General features: G+C 44.6%; 1 protein-coding gene across 17 annotated transcripts in view; it reads right to left on the minus strand.

The window, feature by feature from the left end:
* Positions 1-9,833: 9,833 nt before the first annotated feature.
* Positions 9,834-15,576, minus strand: part of PRPF3 (pre-mRNA processing factor 3) — a 32,882-nt gene continuing 27,139 nt past the window's right edge. For 11 of the 17 annotated variants that reach the window (XR_013398671.1, XR_013398675.1, XR_013398678.1 and 8 more), the window contains 2 exons: positions 14,443-14,504; positions 9,834-10,196 (listed from right to left, as the gene is read on the minus strand). Coding sequence is in view for 9 of the 17 variants with exons in the window: in XM_077948574.1 (XP_077804700.1) it covers positions 10,050-10,196; positions 14,443-14,504 (209 nt within the window). In the remaining 8 variants the exon portion in view is untranslated. Of the gene's footprint in view, positions 10,197-14,438; positions 14,505-15,576 lie in introns of all 17 variants that reach the window. The other 6 variants (XR_013398673.1, XR_013398676.1, XM_028829395.2 and 3 more) reach the window with 2 other exon arrangements.

Consider the following 15,576-nt stretch of genomic DNA (forward strand, 5'->3'; position numbering starts at 1 on the left):
AAGCAGATATGCGAGACGGGGAGCGGAACATGCTGGCATTAGGAATAGCAAGTGCAAAGGCCCTAAAACACAGCCTCGCTCTGTCCCTGCCCAGGCTAGAGTGCAGTGGCACTATCATAGCACACAGCAGCCTCAATCCTCCAGACTCAAGTGATCCTCCTGCCTCAGCAGCTCAAGTAGCTGGGACTACAGGCCTACACCACCACACCTAGCTAAAACAAAACAAAACAAAAATTTTTTTTGAGAGGGGGAGTCTCCCTATGGTGCCCAGGCAGGTCTCAGTCCTGGCCTCAAGCAGTCCTCCTGGTTTCAGCATCCCGAAGTGCTGGGATTAAAAGCGTGAGCCACCATGCCTGGTCCTGACCCCACATTTTTTTTCCCTTTTTCTGTAACTCTAGCCAAAGACCCACTTTTTTATAGACTATTTTTTAGAGGAGTTTTAGATTCACAGCAATTGTGTGGAAAGCACAGAGAAATCCGTATACCTCCTGCCCCTACACATGAATACCCTCCCCCATTATCAATGTCACGCACCAGAACGATACATCTGCTACAACTGACAAACCTACACTGACACATTATCACCCAAAGCCCATAGTTTACATTAGGGTTCGCTCTTGGTGTTATACCTTCTGAGTCTGGAAAAATGTATAATGGCATGTATCCACCATTATAGTATCATACAGAGCAATGAAACTGCTCTAAAAACCTCTATGTTCCACCTATTCATCCTTCCCTCCCCCTTAATCCCCTGGCGACTACTAATCTTTTTACTGTCTTCATAGTTTTGCCTTTTCCAGAATGTCATATAGTTGAAATCATTCAGTATGTAGCCTTTTCAGACTGGCTTTTTTCACTCAATAATATGCATTTCAGGCTGGGCGCGGTGGCTCATGCCTGTAATCCCAGCACTTTGGGAGGCCGAGGCAGGCAGATCATGAGGTCGGGAGTTCGAGACCAGCCTGGCCAACATAGTGAAACCCTCGTCACTACTAAAAATACAAAAATTAGCTGGGCATGGTGGCGCACGCCTGTACTCCCAGCTACTCAAGAGGCTGATGCAGAAGAATCGCTTGAACCCGGGAGGCGGAGGTTGCAGTAAGCCGAGATCCCAGCCTGGGCAACAGAGCAAGACTTCACTTCAAAAAAAAAAAAAAAAAATGCATTTCAGTTTCCTCCATGCTTTTTCATGGCTTGATAGCTCATTTCTTTTTAGTGCTGAATAATATTTCACTGTCCAGATGTGCCAGTTTTATTTATCCATTCACCTGAAGGACATCTTGCTTCCACATTTTGGCAATTATGAATAAAGCTGTTATAAACATCTCTGTACAGCTTTTGGGGTGAATATATTTTCAACTCCTTGGGTAAATACGAAGGAGCACAATTGTTAGCTCATATGGTAAGAATATGTTTACTTTTGTAAGAAATCATCAACCTGAGGCTGGGCGCGGTGGCTCATGCCTGTAATACCAGCACTTTGGGAGGCCGAGGCTGGTGGATCACCTGAGGTCAGGAGTTAGAAACTGGCCAGCCTGACCAACATGGAGAAACCACATCTCTACTAAAAATACAGGGCCAGGAGCGGTGGCTCATGCCTGTAATCCCAGCACTTTGGGAGGCCAAGCGGGGTGGATCACAAAGTCAGGAGTTCAAGACCAGACTGACCAATATGGTAAAACTCCCTCTCTACTAAAATTACAAAAAATTAGCTGGGCGCTGTGGCAGGTGCCTGTAATCCCAGCTACTCGCGAGGCTGAGGCAGGAGAATTGCTTGAACCTGGGCAGCAGAAGTTGTAGTGAGCCAAGGTCACGCCACTGCACTCCACCCTGGGTGACAAACTGAGACTCCGTGTCTCAAAATAAATATATACATACATACATAAATAAAATAAAATAAAACAAAACAAAATTAGCTGGGCATGGTGGCAGGCACCTGTAATCCCAGCTACTTGGGAGGCTGAGGCGGGAGAATCACTTGGACCTGGGAGGCAGATGTTGCAATGAGCCAAGATCAGGCAATTGTACTACAGCCTGGGCAGCAAGAGTGAAACTTCCTCTCAAACAAAAAAAAAAAAGGAAGAAAAAAATCGGCCGGGCACAGTGGCTCATGCCTATAATCCCAGCACTTTGGGAAATCGAGATGGGCTTATCACCTGAGGTTGTGAGTTCGAGGCCAACTTGACGAACATAGAGAAACCCCATCTTTACTAAAAATACTGTATTAGCTGGGTATGTTGGCACTTGCCTGTAATCCCAGCTACTCAAAAAAAAAAAAAAAAATCATCAACCTGTTTACCAATGTGGATTTACCATTTTGTATTTCCATCAGTTCCACATCCTCACCAGTATTTAATGTTGTTAGTCTTTTGGATTTTGGCCACTCTAATAGGTGCGTAGCAGTATTTGTTGTTCTAATTTCCATTTCCCTAATGACATATGATGTGGAGCATTTTTTTTTAATGTGTTTGAGATGGAGTTTTCCTCTTGTTGCCCAGGCTGGAGTGCAATGGAGTGATCTTGGCTGACCGCAACCTCTGCCTCCTGGGTTCAAGCGAATCTCCTGTCTCAGCCTCCTGAGTAGCTGGGATTACAGGCATGTGCCACCACGCCCAGCTAATTATGTATTTTTAGCAGAGATGGGGTTTCTCTATGTTGGTCAGGCTCATCTCGAACTCCCGACCTCAAGTGATCCACCCGCCTCCGCCTCCCCAAGAGCGGGAATTACAGGCATGAGCTACCGTGCCTGACCTTTTTTAATTTTTGAGATGGAGTTTTGCTGTTGTTGCCCAGGCTAGAGTGCAGTGGCACGATCTCGGCTCACTGCAGCCTCCGCCTCCCAGGTTCAAGCGATTCTTCTGCCTCAGCCTCCCAAGTAGCTGGGATTACAGGCATGCGCCACCATGCTTGGCTAATTTTGTACTTTTAGTAGAGACAGGGTTTCTCCATGTTGGTCAGGCTGGTCTTGAATGCCCGACCTCAAGTAATGTGCTCGCCTTGGCTTCCCAAAGTGCTGGGATTACAGGTGTGAGCCACTGCGCCCGGCCTGATGTAGAGCATCTTTTCATATGTTTATTTCCCATCTCTGTATCTTTTTTTGATGATGTGTCCATTAAGGTCTTCGGCCACTATTTTTTTATTTTGAAACGGAGTCTCACGCTGTCGCCCAGGCTGGAGTGCAGTGGCGTGATCTCGTCTCATTGCAAGCTCTGCCTCCCGGGTTCATGCCATTCTCCTGCCTCAGCCTCCCGAGTAGCTGGGACTACAGGTGCCCGCCACCACGCCCAGCTAATTTTTTGTATTTTTAGTAGAGACGGGGTTTCACCATTACCCAAGATGATCTCAATCTCCTGACCTCGTGATCCGCCTGCCTTGGTCTCCCAAAGTGCTGGGATTACAGGCATGAGCCACCGCACCCAGCTTTTTTTTTTGTTTTTAAACAGAGTCTGTCTGTTGACCAGGCTGGAGTGCAGTGGCAGGATCTCAGGTCACTGCAAACTCTACCTCCTGGGTTCCAACAATTCTCCTGCCACAGCATCTCATGGAGCTGGGATTAAAGACATATGCCACCATGCCCGGCTAATTTTTGTATTTTTAGTGGGGATAGGGTTTCGCCATGTTGGCCAGGCTGGTCTGGAACTCCCGACCTCACATGATCTGCCCACCTTGGCCTCCTAAAGTGCTGGGATTACAGGCATGAGCCACAGTACCAGCACCACTTTTTAACTGAGTTGTTCATTTTCTTAGTGTTGAGTTTTAGGAATTCTTTGTATATTTTGGATAAGTCCTTTATCAGATAGATCTTTTGCAAATATTTTCTTCCAGTATGTGGCTTCTTTTTTTTTTGTGATTGAGTCTCGCTCCATCACCCAGGCTGAAGTGCAGTACTGTGATCTCGGCTCACTGCAACCTCCGCCTCTCGGGTTTGAGCAATTCTCCTGCCTCAGTCTCCTGAGTAGCTGGGATTACAAGCGCCCACTATGATGCCCAGTTAATTTTTTGTATTTTTGGTAGAGACGGGGTTTCACCATGTGGGCCAGGCTGGTCTTGAACTCCTGACTTCAAGTGATCCACCTGCCTTAGCCTCCCAAAGTGCTGGGATTACACATGTGAGCCACCACACCCAGCCCTTCTTTTCATTTTCTTGACAGTGTCTTTTGCACAGCAGAATTTTTCATTTTAATTAAGTCCAGTTTACAATTTTTTCTTTTATAGATCATGCCTTTGGTGGTGTTTCTAAAAAGTTAAGGCTGGCTGGGCACGGTGGCTCACGCCTATAATCCCAGCACTTTGGGAGGCCGAGGTGGGCAGATCAGGTCAGGAGTTCGAGATCAGCCTGGACAACATACTGAAACCCCATCCCTACTAAAAATACACTAATTAGCCGGGTGTGGTGCACACGCCTGTAGTCCCAGCTACTCGAGAGGCTGAGGCAGGAGAATCACTTGAACCTGGGAGGTGGAGGTTGCAGTGAGCAGAGGCCAAGCCACTGCACTCCAGCCTGCGTGACAGAGTGAGACTCTTGTCTCAAAAAAAAAAAAAAAAGTCAAGGCCAACCCCGAGGTCAGGTAAATTTTCTGTTATCTACTAGGTGCTTTACAGCTTTGCATTTTACATTTAGGTCTGTTACCTACTTGGAGTTAATTTCTGTGTCTAGATTCACTTTTTTGCATGTGAATGTCCAGTTGTTCCGACACCATTTTTTAAAAAAGATTCTCTCTCTCCTCTATTCTATTGCTTTTGCTCCTTTGTCAAAGAGCAGTTGACTGTATTTATGTGAGTCTATCTCTGGGCTCTCTATTCTGTTCCACTGATCTATTCTTTCACCAATACTATACTACCAGCTGGGCATGGTGGCTCATGCCTGTAATCCCAGCACTTTGGAGGCAGAGGCCAGGGGATCACCTGAGGTCGGGAGTTCAAGACCAGCATGACCAACATGGTGAAACCTCATCTCTACTAAAAATACAAAATTAGCTGGGCGTGCTGGCACATACCTGTAATCTCAGCTACTTGGGAGGCTGAGGCAGGAGAATCACTTCAACCCATGAGGCAGAGTTTGCAGCGAGCTGAGATTGCACCATTGCACTCCAGCCTGGGCAACAAGAACGAAACGCCGTCTCAAACAAAAAACAAAAAACCCCCCCCAAAAAAAACAAACAAAAAAACAGCCAGCCAGGGTGGCTTACGCTGTAATCCCAGTACTTTGGGAGGCCGAGGTGGGTGGATCACCTGAGGTCAGGAGTTCAAGACCAGCATGGCCAACGTGGTGAAACCCTGCCTCTACTAAAAATATGCAAAATTTAGCTGGGCATGGTGGCAGGCACCTGTAATCCCAGCTACTTGGGATGCTGAGGTAGGAGAACTGCTTGAGCCCAGGAGACGGAGGGTGCAGTGAGCTGAGATTGTGCCACTGCACTCCAGCCTGGGCAATAGAGCAAGGCTGCGTCTCAAAACAACAACAACAAAAATACCACCTTCATTACTGTAGCTTTACAGTAATTCTCAAAGTTGGGTAATGTCAGTCCTTCAACTCTCTATTGGATTTTTTTTTTTTTCCTTGAGACAGGGTCTCACTCTGTCACCCAGGCTGGAGTGCAATGGTACTTCCCAGGTCTAAGTGATCCTCCCAGCCTCCCAGGTAGCTGGAACCACAGGCACATGCCAGCATGCCCGGCTAATTTTATCTTTAAATTTTTTGTAGACCAGGTACAGTGACTCATCTGTAATCCCAGCACTTTGGGAGGCCAAGGCAAGAAGATGACTTGAGCTCTGAAGTTGGAGACCAGCCTGGGCAACAAAGCAATACCTCATCTCTACAAAAAAATTAAAAAACTAGCCAGGTGTGGTGGCATGTGCCTGTAGACTCAGCTACTTGGGAGGCTATGAGGTGGGAGGATTGCTTGAGCTAGGGATGTCAAGGCAGCAGTGAGTCGAGATCATGCCACTGCACTCCAAACCTGGGCAACAAAGGGAGACCTTGTCTCAAAAAAAAAAAAAAAGTTGCAGACATGGGGTCTTCCTATGTTGTCCACGCTGGTCTCAATGATCTTCCAGCTTCGGTCTCCTAAGGTGCTGAGATTACAGGCATGAGTCACCACACCCAACCAGAATTGATATCTTTACAATACTATCTTCCTACCTTGAATGTGAAATACCATTGCATTTATTTAGTTTAGTTTTTTTTTTTCATTCGAGTTTTGTAGTTTTCTTCATATAGATCTTACACATATTTGGATTTATCCTGAAGTATTCCACTTCCTTTTGGTGCTAATATAAATGGAATTGCTTTTAATTTCAAATTCTACTTGTTCTTTACTGGTATACAGGAGAGCAACTGATTTTTCTATTGTAACCTTATATCCTGCAACCTTACTATAATCATTTATTAATTCCAGCCAAAGGGTTTCTAAAACTCTTCCAATAAAAATAAAGAAAAAACTCTTTCCAAAACTAATAACTGCCATTAACTAAAGGTATTCAAAAAGGACTGGAAATAGATGAAATTACCAAAATTCACAAAGTATTTCAAGTGATAACAGCATCCTCAGGTAAGAACTATCCTGAGAATAACACTCACTTCAAAGAACATATCTGTCCCTACCCCTTTATTGTACAAATGAGGCAATATATACTTAGTGGCTGAGTTTGGTCTGTAGTCAAACAAATCTGGGTTCAAATTAAGTTCTACAACTTACTAAGTCATAAACTTGGGCAAATTATTTACTCTAAGCCTCAGATTCTTCACCTCTAAAATGCATATTTCTCCTAAGTTTGTAAGGAGAAATAAGGAGGTAATGCTTGAGAAAATTTAACAATTAAAACCTGGAGGCACAGAGAGACAAGTGATATACTCAAGACAAGTTTTGAGTCTCATTATGGGTACATTACAATAAACTATAGCATATTGTAATATAAATATTTCTTTTAGATCTTATGCAACCAATTCATTTTTGAAGTAGTGTATAATTTACACACATACTTGTTTTTTTTTGGTTTTTTTTGTTTTTTTTTGTTGAGACAGAGTCTCCCTGTGTCGCCCAGACTGGAGTGCAGTGGCCGGATCTCAGCTCACTGCAAGCTCCGCCTCCCGGGTTCACGCCATTCTCCTGCCTCAGCCTCCCGAGTAGCTGGGACTACAGGTGTCCGCCACCTCGCCCGGCTAGTTTTTGTATTTTTTAGTAGAGACGGGGTTTCACCGTGTTAGCCAGGATGGTCTTGATCTCCTGACCTTGTGATCCGCCCGTCTTGGCCTCCCAAAGTGCTGGGATTACAGGCTTGAGCCACCGCGCCCGGCTACACACATACTTGTAACAAATCCTTTAACAGAACACTTATTTTTATGACAATGAATTTTTCCCCTGCATTTGCTTAAATCAAGAAATACTAAAATAGCTAGTTCAACTCTCTAGCTCCCAAATTTCACAGATATAATTACTAGTAAGCACTCAAAATCTTCATTGCTGTGTTCTGGCAAGCTAGAGTTATTTCAAAGATTTCTACCTGCACCATCCTTCAGATGATGAACCTCACTCATCTGGGTTAGTTTGCTTATCTCTTTTTTTTTTGAGACAGAGTTTTGCTCGTGTTGCCCAGGCTGGAGAGCAGTGGCGCGATCGCAGCTCACAGCAACCTCCGCCTCCCGGGTTCAAGCAATTCTCCTGCCTCAGCCTCCTGAGTAGCTGGGATTACAAGCATGCACCACCACACTCGGCTAGTTTTGTATTTTTAGTACAGACGGGGTTTATCCATGTTGGTCAAGCTGGTCTCAAACTCCCGATATCAGGTGATCCACCCACCTCGGCCTCCCAAACTGCTGGGATTATAGGCGTGAGCCACTGAGCCCAACAGTGCTTATATCTTTGTTTGGCCTTTTTTTTTTTTTTTTTTTTTTTTTTTGAGAAAGAGGTTTGCTCTCGTCGCCCAGGTTGGAGTGCAGTGATGAAATCTTTTTTTTTTTTTTTTTTTTTGAGACGGAGTCTCACGCTATTGCCCAGGCTGGAGTGCAGTGGCGCGATCTCGGCTCACTGCAAGCTCCGCCTCCTGGGTTCACGCCATTCTCCTGCCTCAGCCTCCTGAGTAGCTAGGACTACAGGCGCCCACCACCGCGCCCGGCTAATATTTTGTATTTTTAGTAGAGACGGGGTTTCACTGTGGTCTCGATCTCCTGAGATCCGCCCGCCTCGGCCTCCCAAAGTGCTAGGATTACAGGCTTGAGCCACCGCGCCCGGCCAGTGATGAAATCTTGATTCACTGCAACCTCCGCCTCTCGGGTTCAAGCGATTCTCCTGCCTCAGCCTCCTGGGTAGCTGGGATTACAGGCATCCACCAACACACCCCACTAATTGTTTGTATTTTTAGTAGAGATGGGGTTTCGCCATCTTGGGCAGGCTGGTCTCAAATTCCTGACCTCAGATGATCTGCCCACCTCGACCTCCCAGAGTACTGGGATTACAGGCGTGAGCCACCAAGCTCAGCTTGTTTCTCTCTAAAAAAGGAGAATCCTTTGAGCTGGAACTTAAAAAACTTAAAATCAGGCCAGACGTGGTGGCTCACGCCTGTAATCCCAGCACTCTGGGAGGCCGAGGTGGGCGGATCACGAGGTCAGGAGTTCGAGACCAGCCTGGCCAATATGGTGAAACCTGGTCTCTACTAAAAAATACAAAAATTAGCCAGGTATGGTGGCATGTGTCTGTAGTCCCAGCTACTCAGGAGGCTGAGGCAGAAGAATTGCTGGAACCTGGGAGGTGGAGGTTGCCGTGAGCCGGGATTGCGCCACTGCACTCCAGCCTAGGTGACAGAGCAAGACTCGGTCTAAAAAAAAAAAAAAAAAAATTAAAATTAAAATTAAAATTAAGAAGGAGAGAAGTTGCACTAGTTCTTCCTCAAAGTAGTGCAAACCTGTGTGGTCCCCTATCTCTTCCCACCTCCTTGACCGTAGTGCTCCCTAATACTACCTTAAAGTTGGAACTCTGACCAGTACCTGAAATACAGATTTTTTTTTTAAAGGGAATTTTATAACACAGAATGTTTTAACTTCTTGTCAGACATCCATTCTCAAATACCAATTCATAGCATGCTCCACCTAGCAAGAAGGTATGGGAGCTCTATTGACTTGTTTAATCCATTCCCAACACAGGCAATATGAAACAGAAGGATAGGTATGGTAAAAATTTTGGACTTCAATAGATAACTTATGCTGACTCATATACTCCTAAAATCAAACCAGAAACATTAAATGCTGAAATAAAACCAACCACAGGTAGTCGGATTCATAGATAGAAAAAAAAAATTACACAATTTCTACTAGAAGTGAATTTTTAAACTAGTAAAAGAGACAAAATGGGCTAAATTCTTAAATCCTATTCCACTTTACAAACTGACCCATAGCATCCTCCTTGGACTCTCCCTGTGTCCTTTTTACCTACAACACACATTCCCACATATGCACCCCTTAGAGGAACTGATTTCCTGGAAAGACTACTTAGCCAAGTCCTGAGGTAATCTGTCTGACCTGGTGATTCTCTCAGTTAAGGGATGGATACTCATTTGTCCCTCCTCCCTCCCTTACCACTTTACACATCTCCCTGCTTCATTCTGCTCCAGGAAAACAGTATTTCTCATTCTAGCTCCAGGATGAGATCAGACATTTCCACTAGACTTCAAAAATACACATCCATCTATCCATCCATCCATTCATCCATTTATATATATAAATAAATGTCAATGACAAAAAATTTTTTTTCTACAGCAATTGCTAAAAGTCTGGAAAAAAGATCACCTGGAGACCCAAACTCTAGTACTTAGGAATGTGTGAAAAATATCACACCAAGTTTAAAAATAACTCTTTAATCATATGCACATAAGGGGAATAAAGGGCAACACCAGGCTGACTCGGGAGGGGAGCAAGATATTCTCCCTTTGTCCCAGTGTCTGCTTGGCACAGTTCTGAGATCACACAACAAGTGGGAGTGGGTTGGGAAATAGAATAAGTGAGAGGACTGAAGAGACAAAGGCAAGGGGGGGAGAGGCAAGGGCTTGCAGTAGTCTCAATCAGTGGACTCTAACACAGATTCACTCAGCGCAAGGTCCCAGTAGTGTTCAGCCCCATGCTTTTTGAAATGCTCACGAGCCATGTTCTCTGTAGGACACTGTTTAAACTTCATCTCTCCAAAGCTCCGGTCTTTGGCTGTACCCTAGGAAAGAGATATGTAATAAAAACACTTCAATTTCTTATTTAAATCAGATATAATATTCTTTTATAAGACCTAGTAGGCCGGGCGCGGTGGCTCAAGCCTGTAATCCCAGCACTTTGGGAGGCCGAGACGGGCGGATCATGAGGTCAGGAGATTGAGACCATCCTGGCTAACCCGGTGAAACTCCGTCTCTACTAAAAAATACAAAAAAAACTAGCCGGGCGAGGTGGCGGGCGCCTGTAGTCCCAGCTACTTGGGGGGCTGAGGCAGGAGAATGGCGTGAACCCGGGAGGCGGAGCTTGCAGTGAGCTGAGATCCGGTCACTGCACTCCAGCCTGGGCGACAGAGCGAGACTCCGTCTCAAAAAAAAAAAAAAAAAAAAAAAAAAAGACCTAGTAACATTTGTGAGACATGTGCCCAGCTGAACGTGATTTTATGGTTAAAAAAAAAAAACTGTGACCTCCATTTCCTTGGATATTTGTTATGAGTTTTTATGAATTCATATGTATAAGGTTTTTAGATTTTTGAAATGAGGATGAGGAATTCTTTGCTCTGGTGCCTGGGTGGAACAGCAAGTCAGGAAGAACTATGGAAGGTGGAATGAGATAAACTTATCTCCCACCAGGCCTTCAGGACTAAATTTGGGCCTTCAAAAAGGCCCAAAAAACTATTTATACAAGCAGAAGGCTTTGGGGCCCAGCAACAAAGAACAACTCCGGGTGGGGAACAGAAGAAGAGCAGGTACCAGCAGAGAATTACAACAGAAAAAGACAGTACTGGGTAGAACGGCATTCTTGCCAAAGGCACCAGCAGCAATGGCAGTCATAAAGCACTACCTCAAGAGGCTTTCAGGGAGTAGACTCCAATAAGGAGGCTGGAGCAGAACTTGGCTTATTTCTGAACATGAAAGACAATTCCTGAAAACTAAATTCCTACAACATTAATACTGGTTCTCTAAGAAGCCGCGACTTTTTCAGTAAGTACTCTTCAGAGATAAATAGAAGAAAATTGAAAAGAGATGAGGGGGCTGAGATATGTGAAGATATGGGCGCAGTAGCTCATGCCTATAATCCCAGCACTCTGGGAGGCTGAGATGGGAGGATCAGTCAAGGCTAAGAGTTCGAGACAAGCCTAGGCAACATAGTGAGACTGCATTTCTAAAAATTAGCCAGGCACAGTGGTGTGGACCTGAGGTCTCAGATACTTGAGAAGCTGAGACTGGAGAATTGCTTGTCCCTAGGAGTTCAAGGCTGCAGTGAGCTATGACTGCACTGCTGCACGCCAGCCTGGGCAACAGAGCAAGACCCTGTCTCTAAAAAAAAAAAAAAATTGGCCGGGCACGGTGGCTCAAGCCTGTAATCCCAGCACTTGGGAGGCCGAGGCGGGTGGATCACGAGGTCAGGAGATCGAGACCATCCTGGCTAACATGGTGAAACCCCGTCTCTACTAAAAATACAAAAAACTAGCCGGGCGTTGTGGCGGGTGCCTGTAGTCCCAGCTACTCGGAGGCTGAGGCGGGAGAATGGCATGAACCCGGGAGGCGGAGCTTGCAGTGAGCCGAGATCACGCCACTGCACTCCAGCCTGGGAGACACAGCGAGACTCCGTCTCAAAAAAAAAAAAAAATTGATTTAAAAAAAAGATAATATGCAGGTGGGAACTTATTAAACAGAGAAACAAATACTATGGTTATTATCATCTAATTTGTATGCATAAATTGAAGAATCTGGGATAAGGCAGAAGGATACATGAAAACCTTTTTTTTAATTTTTATTTTTTTATTGCTCCTTCAGAAGAAAAACTATTAATAGCAATTACCTATAAAGACTGGTCTGAAGAGATCAGAGAGAATAGGAAGAGACCTTTTGTTTTTGAGAAACAGTCTCGCACTGTCGCCCAGGCTGGAGTGCAATGGTGTGACCTCGGCTCACTGTAACCTCCGCCTCCCGGATTCAAGCGATTCTCCTGCCTCAGCCTCCCAAGTAGCTGCAATTACAGGCACCGGCCACCACGGCCAGCTAATTTTTGTATTTTTAGTAGAGACGGGGTTTCACCATGTTGGCCAGGTTGGTCTCAAATTCCTGACCTCGTGATCCGCCCGCCTTGGCCTCCCAAAGTGCTGGATTACAGGCGTGAACCACCATGCCCGGCCTGAGACTTTTTCTTTTTTTGTTAAGACAGGGTCTCACTCTGGTGCCCAGGCTGGAGTCCAGTGGCACAATCACAGCTCACTGCAGCTTCAAACTCCCAAGCTGAAGCAATCCTCCCACCTCAGCTTCTCAAGTAGCTGGGACTACAAGCAGACACCACCAGGCCTGGCTAATTTTTGTATTTTTTGTAGAGACGAGGTTTCCCCATGTTGCCCAGGCTGGTCTTGAACTCCTGAGCTCAAGTGATCCAACCACTTCATCCTCTCAAAGTGCTGGGATTATAGGCGTAAGCCACTGTGCTGGGTCTCAGTAAGTACTCTTCTGTATAATTAGAATTTTTTTTTTTTTTTTTGAGACGGAGTCTGGCTCTGTCACCCAGGCTGGAGTGCAGTTGGCCGCATCTCAGCTCACTGCAAGCTCCGCCTCCCGGGTTTATGCCATTCTCCTGCCTCAGCCTCCTGAGTAGTTGGGACTACAGGTGTCCGCCACCTCGCCTGGCTAGTTTTTTGTATTTTTTTTTTTTTTTAGTAGAGACGGGGGTTTCACCGTGTCAGTCAGGATGGTCTCGATCTCCTGACCTCGTGATCTGCCCGTCTCGGCCTCCCAAAGTGCTAGGATTACAGGCTTGAGCCACCACGCCAGGCCTAGAATTTTTTTTTTCATCTTAATAAACATTTACTACTTTTGTAATAACATACTGCTTTTATAATAAAGAATTCATTAACAGAAACAAGCACATTTTAGTGCTTGCTTCAGCAGCACATATACTAGAAATAAGTACATTTTAAAAATAGAAGATATATAGCCAGGCGTGGTGACTCATGCCTGTAATCCCAGCACTTTGGGAGGCCAAGGTGGTCGGATCACCTGAGGTCAGGAGTTCAAGACCAGCTTGACCAACATGATGAAACCCCATCTCTACTAAAAATACAAAATTAGCCAGGCATGGTGGCTCATGCCTGTAATCCCAGCTACTCGGGAGGTTGAGGCAGGAGAATCGCTTGAACCCAAGAGGCAGTGGTTGCGGTGAGCTGAGATTGCACCATTGCACTTCAGTCTGGGCAACAAGGGCAAAACTCTGTCTCAAAAAAAAAAAAAAAAAAAAATGCGGGTGCTGGGCACAGTGGCTCATGCCTGTAATCCCAGCACTCTGGGAGGCCAAGGCAGGTGTATCACCTGAGGTCGGGAGTTTGAGACCAGCCTGAGCAACATGAAGAAACCCCGTCTCTACTAAAAATACAAAACTTAGTTGGGCATGGCGGCATATGCCTGTAATCCGAGCTACTTGGGAGGCTGAGGCAGAAGAATTGCTTGAACCCGGGAGGTAAAGGTTGCGGTAAGCCGAGATCACACCATTGCACTCCACCCTGGGCAACAGAGCAACAAGAGCAAAACTCCGTACCCTCCACCCACCCCCAAAAAAGATATACATGTACTATATCTAAAAACAAACATGAAAACATTAATACTGGTTTTAATACTGGTTCTCTAAGAAGCCTTCAAGGATTAAAGAACTAGATAACCATAAAAAATATTCCACTTGAAGAGTGATTTAGTCACATTTTATGAAGTACTATCACACAATTATCTAATTTCATTCTCAAAAAATTGACAATATAGATAGCAAACAGTATCCACATTTTATAGCTAAGGCAACAGAATTTGACATTAAGTGTCTTGCCCAGATTACACAGCTAATAAGCAGCACTGCCCAGCCTCCTAACTATATTCTTAAGTATCATACTTCCTTCACTATATCCAAAGGTAAATCCCACAGCAATTCATTCCCCTCTTTCCAAGTCTCATATTCATGACTGTGAAATAAACAATTTTTGGTAGAGAATTTGTATTCCTGCTACCAGCAGCACTGTCCACACACTTCCCCAGATAGCATATACTAAATACTCATCAATTTAACTAAACAGATGATCAGGAAGAATTTATTGCCAACCATTTAAAAATGGATTCCAAAAAGAAACATAAATTATTTAAGGGATTATTCACTGATTAGATCTTACATTCCATTGCTCTACTTAAATAGTATAAATAATCAGGAGTTGGCTAAAGTTTTACAATGTTTTACAAAGGATCACCTACCTCCCAGACTAGTACACATTTGTTGGTTTTCTTCACAGCTTCCTCATCAGATTCCTCATCATCTGGAAGAGAAATCTTGTTATAGACTTAGACTTGAGATTCAGGTTCTAAAGAAACAATATTCAAGTCTAACCAAACTCTTAAATATTGTCACCCTTTTTATGTGTTGGACCAAATGTTTTATTTTCTGTTGCTCTTTATTTTCCCCAAATTAGACTTGAAGCTCCAAGTAAAAAGGAATATTAATTAATACAATTAGTATTTACTTAGCACTTGTTATGAATCAAGAGCTGTAACAGGTACTGGGAATAAGGAAATAAAAGACAAGCAGTCAAGAATAAAAACTTGTCCTAGGTACTCTGGGAAGCAGGCTTCAGATGTCAACATCATTTATTACTCTCAAAAAACTTTCGCCCAATGGAGGAAGGCAGATATACCAAATCAAAATTATCGGCCAGTGTGGTGGCTCACGCCTGTAATCCTAGCACTTTGGGAGGCTGAGGTGAGTGGATCACTTGAAGTCAAGAGTTTCAGACCAGCCTAGCCAACATGGTGAAACCTCATCTCTACTAAAAACACAAAAATTAGCCAGGCGTGGTGGCGGGTGCCTGTAATCCCAGCTTCTCAGGAGGCCGAGGCAGGAGAATCACTTGAACCTGGGAGGTGGAGGTTGCTGTGAGCCAAGATGGTGCCACTGCACTCCAGCCTGGGCAACAGAGCAAAAACTCCATCTCAAAAAAAAAAAAAAAAATGCACGTGTAAAACAAAATAAAATATACACCAATTATATTACAAAAATGTACTTTAAATACTTCAAGGACAAAAAGTCAGGAAGGCTAGTTAGGTAAAGTTAAGAAAAGGCTCTCTGTAGATTTTATTTTTTATTCTTGGGTCTCTTAAGATGAACTCTCTGCAGATTTTATTCATATTTTTATTTTTTTGAGACAGAGTCTCACTCTCTCACTCAGGCTGGAGTGCAGTGGTACAATCTTGGCTCACTGCAACCTCTGCTTCCCCCGTTCCAAATGCTTCTCCTGCCTAGGCCTCCCGAGTAGCTGGGGTTACAGGCACACACTGCCATGCCCAGCTCATTTTTGTATGTTTTAGTAGAGATGAGGTTTCACCATGTCAGGC

Source organism: Macaca mulatta, chromosome 1, assembly GCF_049350105.2.
Source record: "Macaca mulatta isolate MMU2019108-1 chromosome 1, T2T-MMU8v2.0, whole genome shotgun sequence".
Classification (NCBI taxonomy): domain Eukaryota; kingdom Metazoa; phylum Chordata; class Mammalia; order Primates; family Cercopithecidae; genus Macaca; species Macaca mulatta.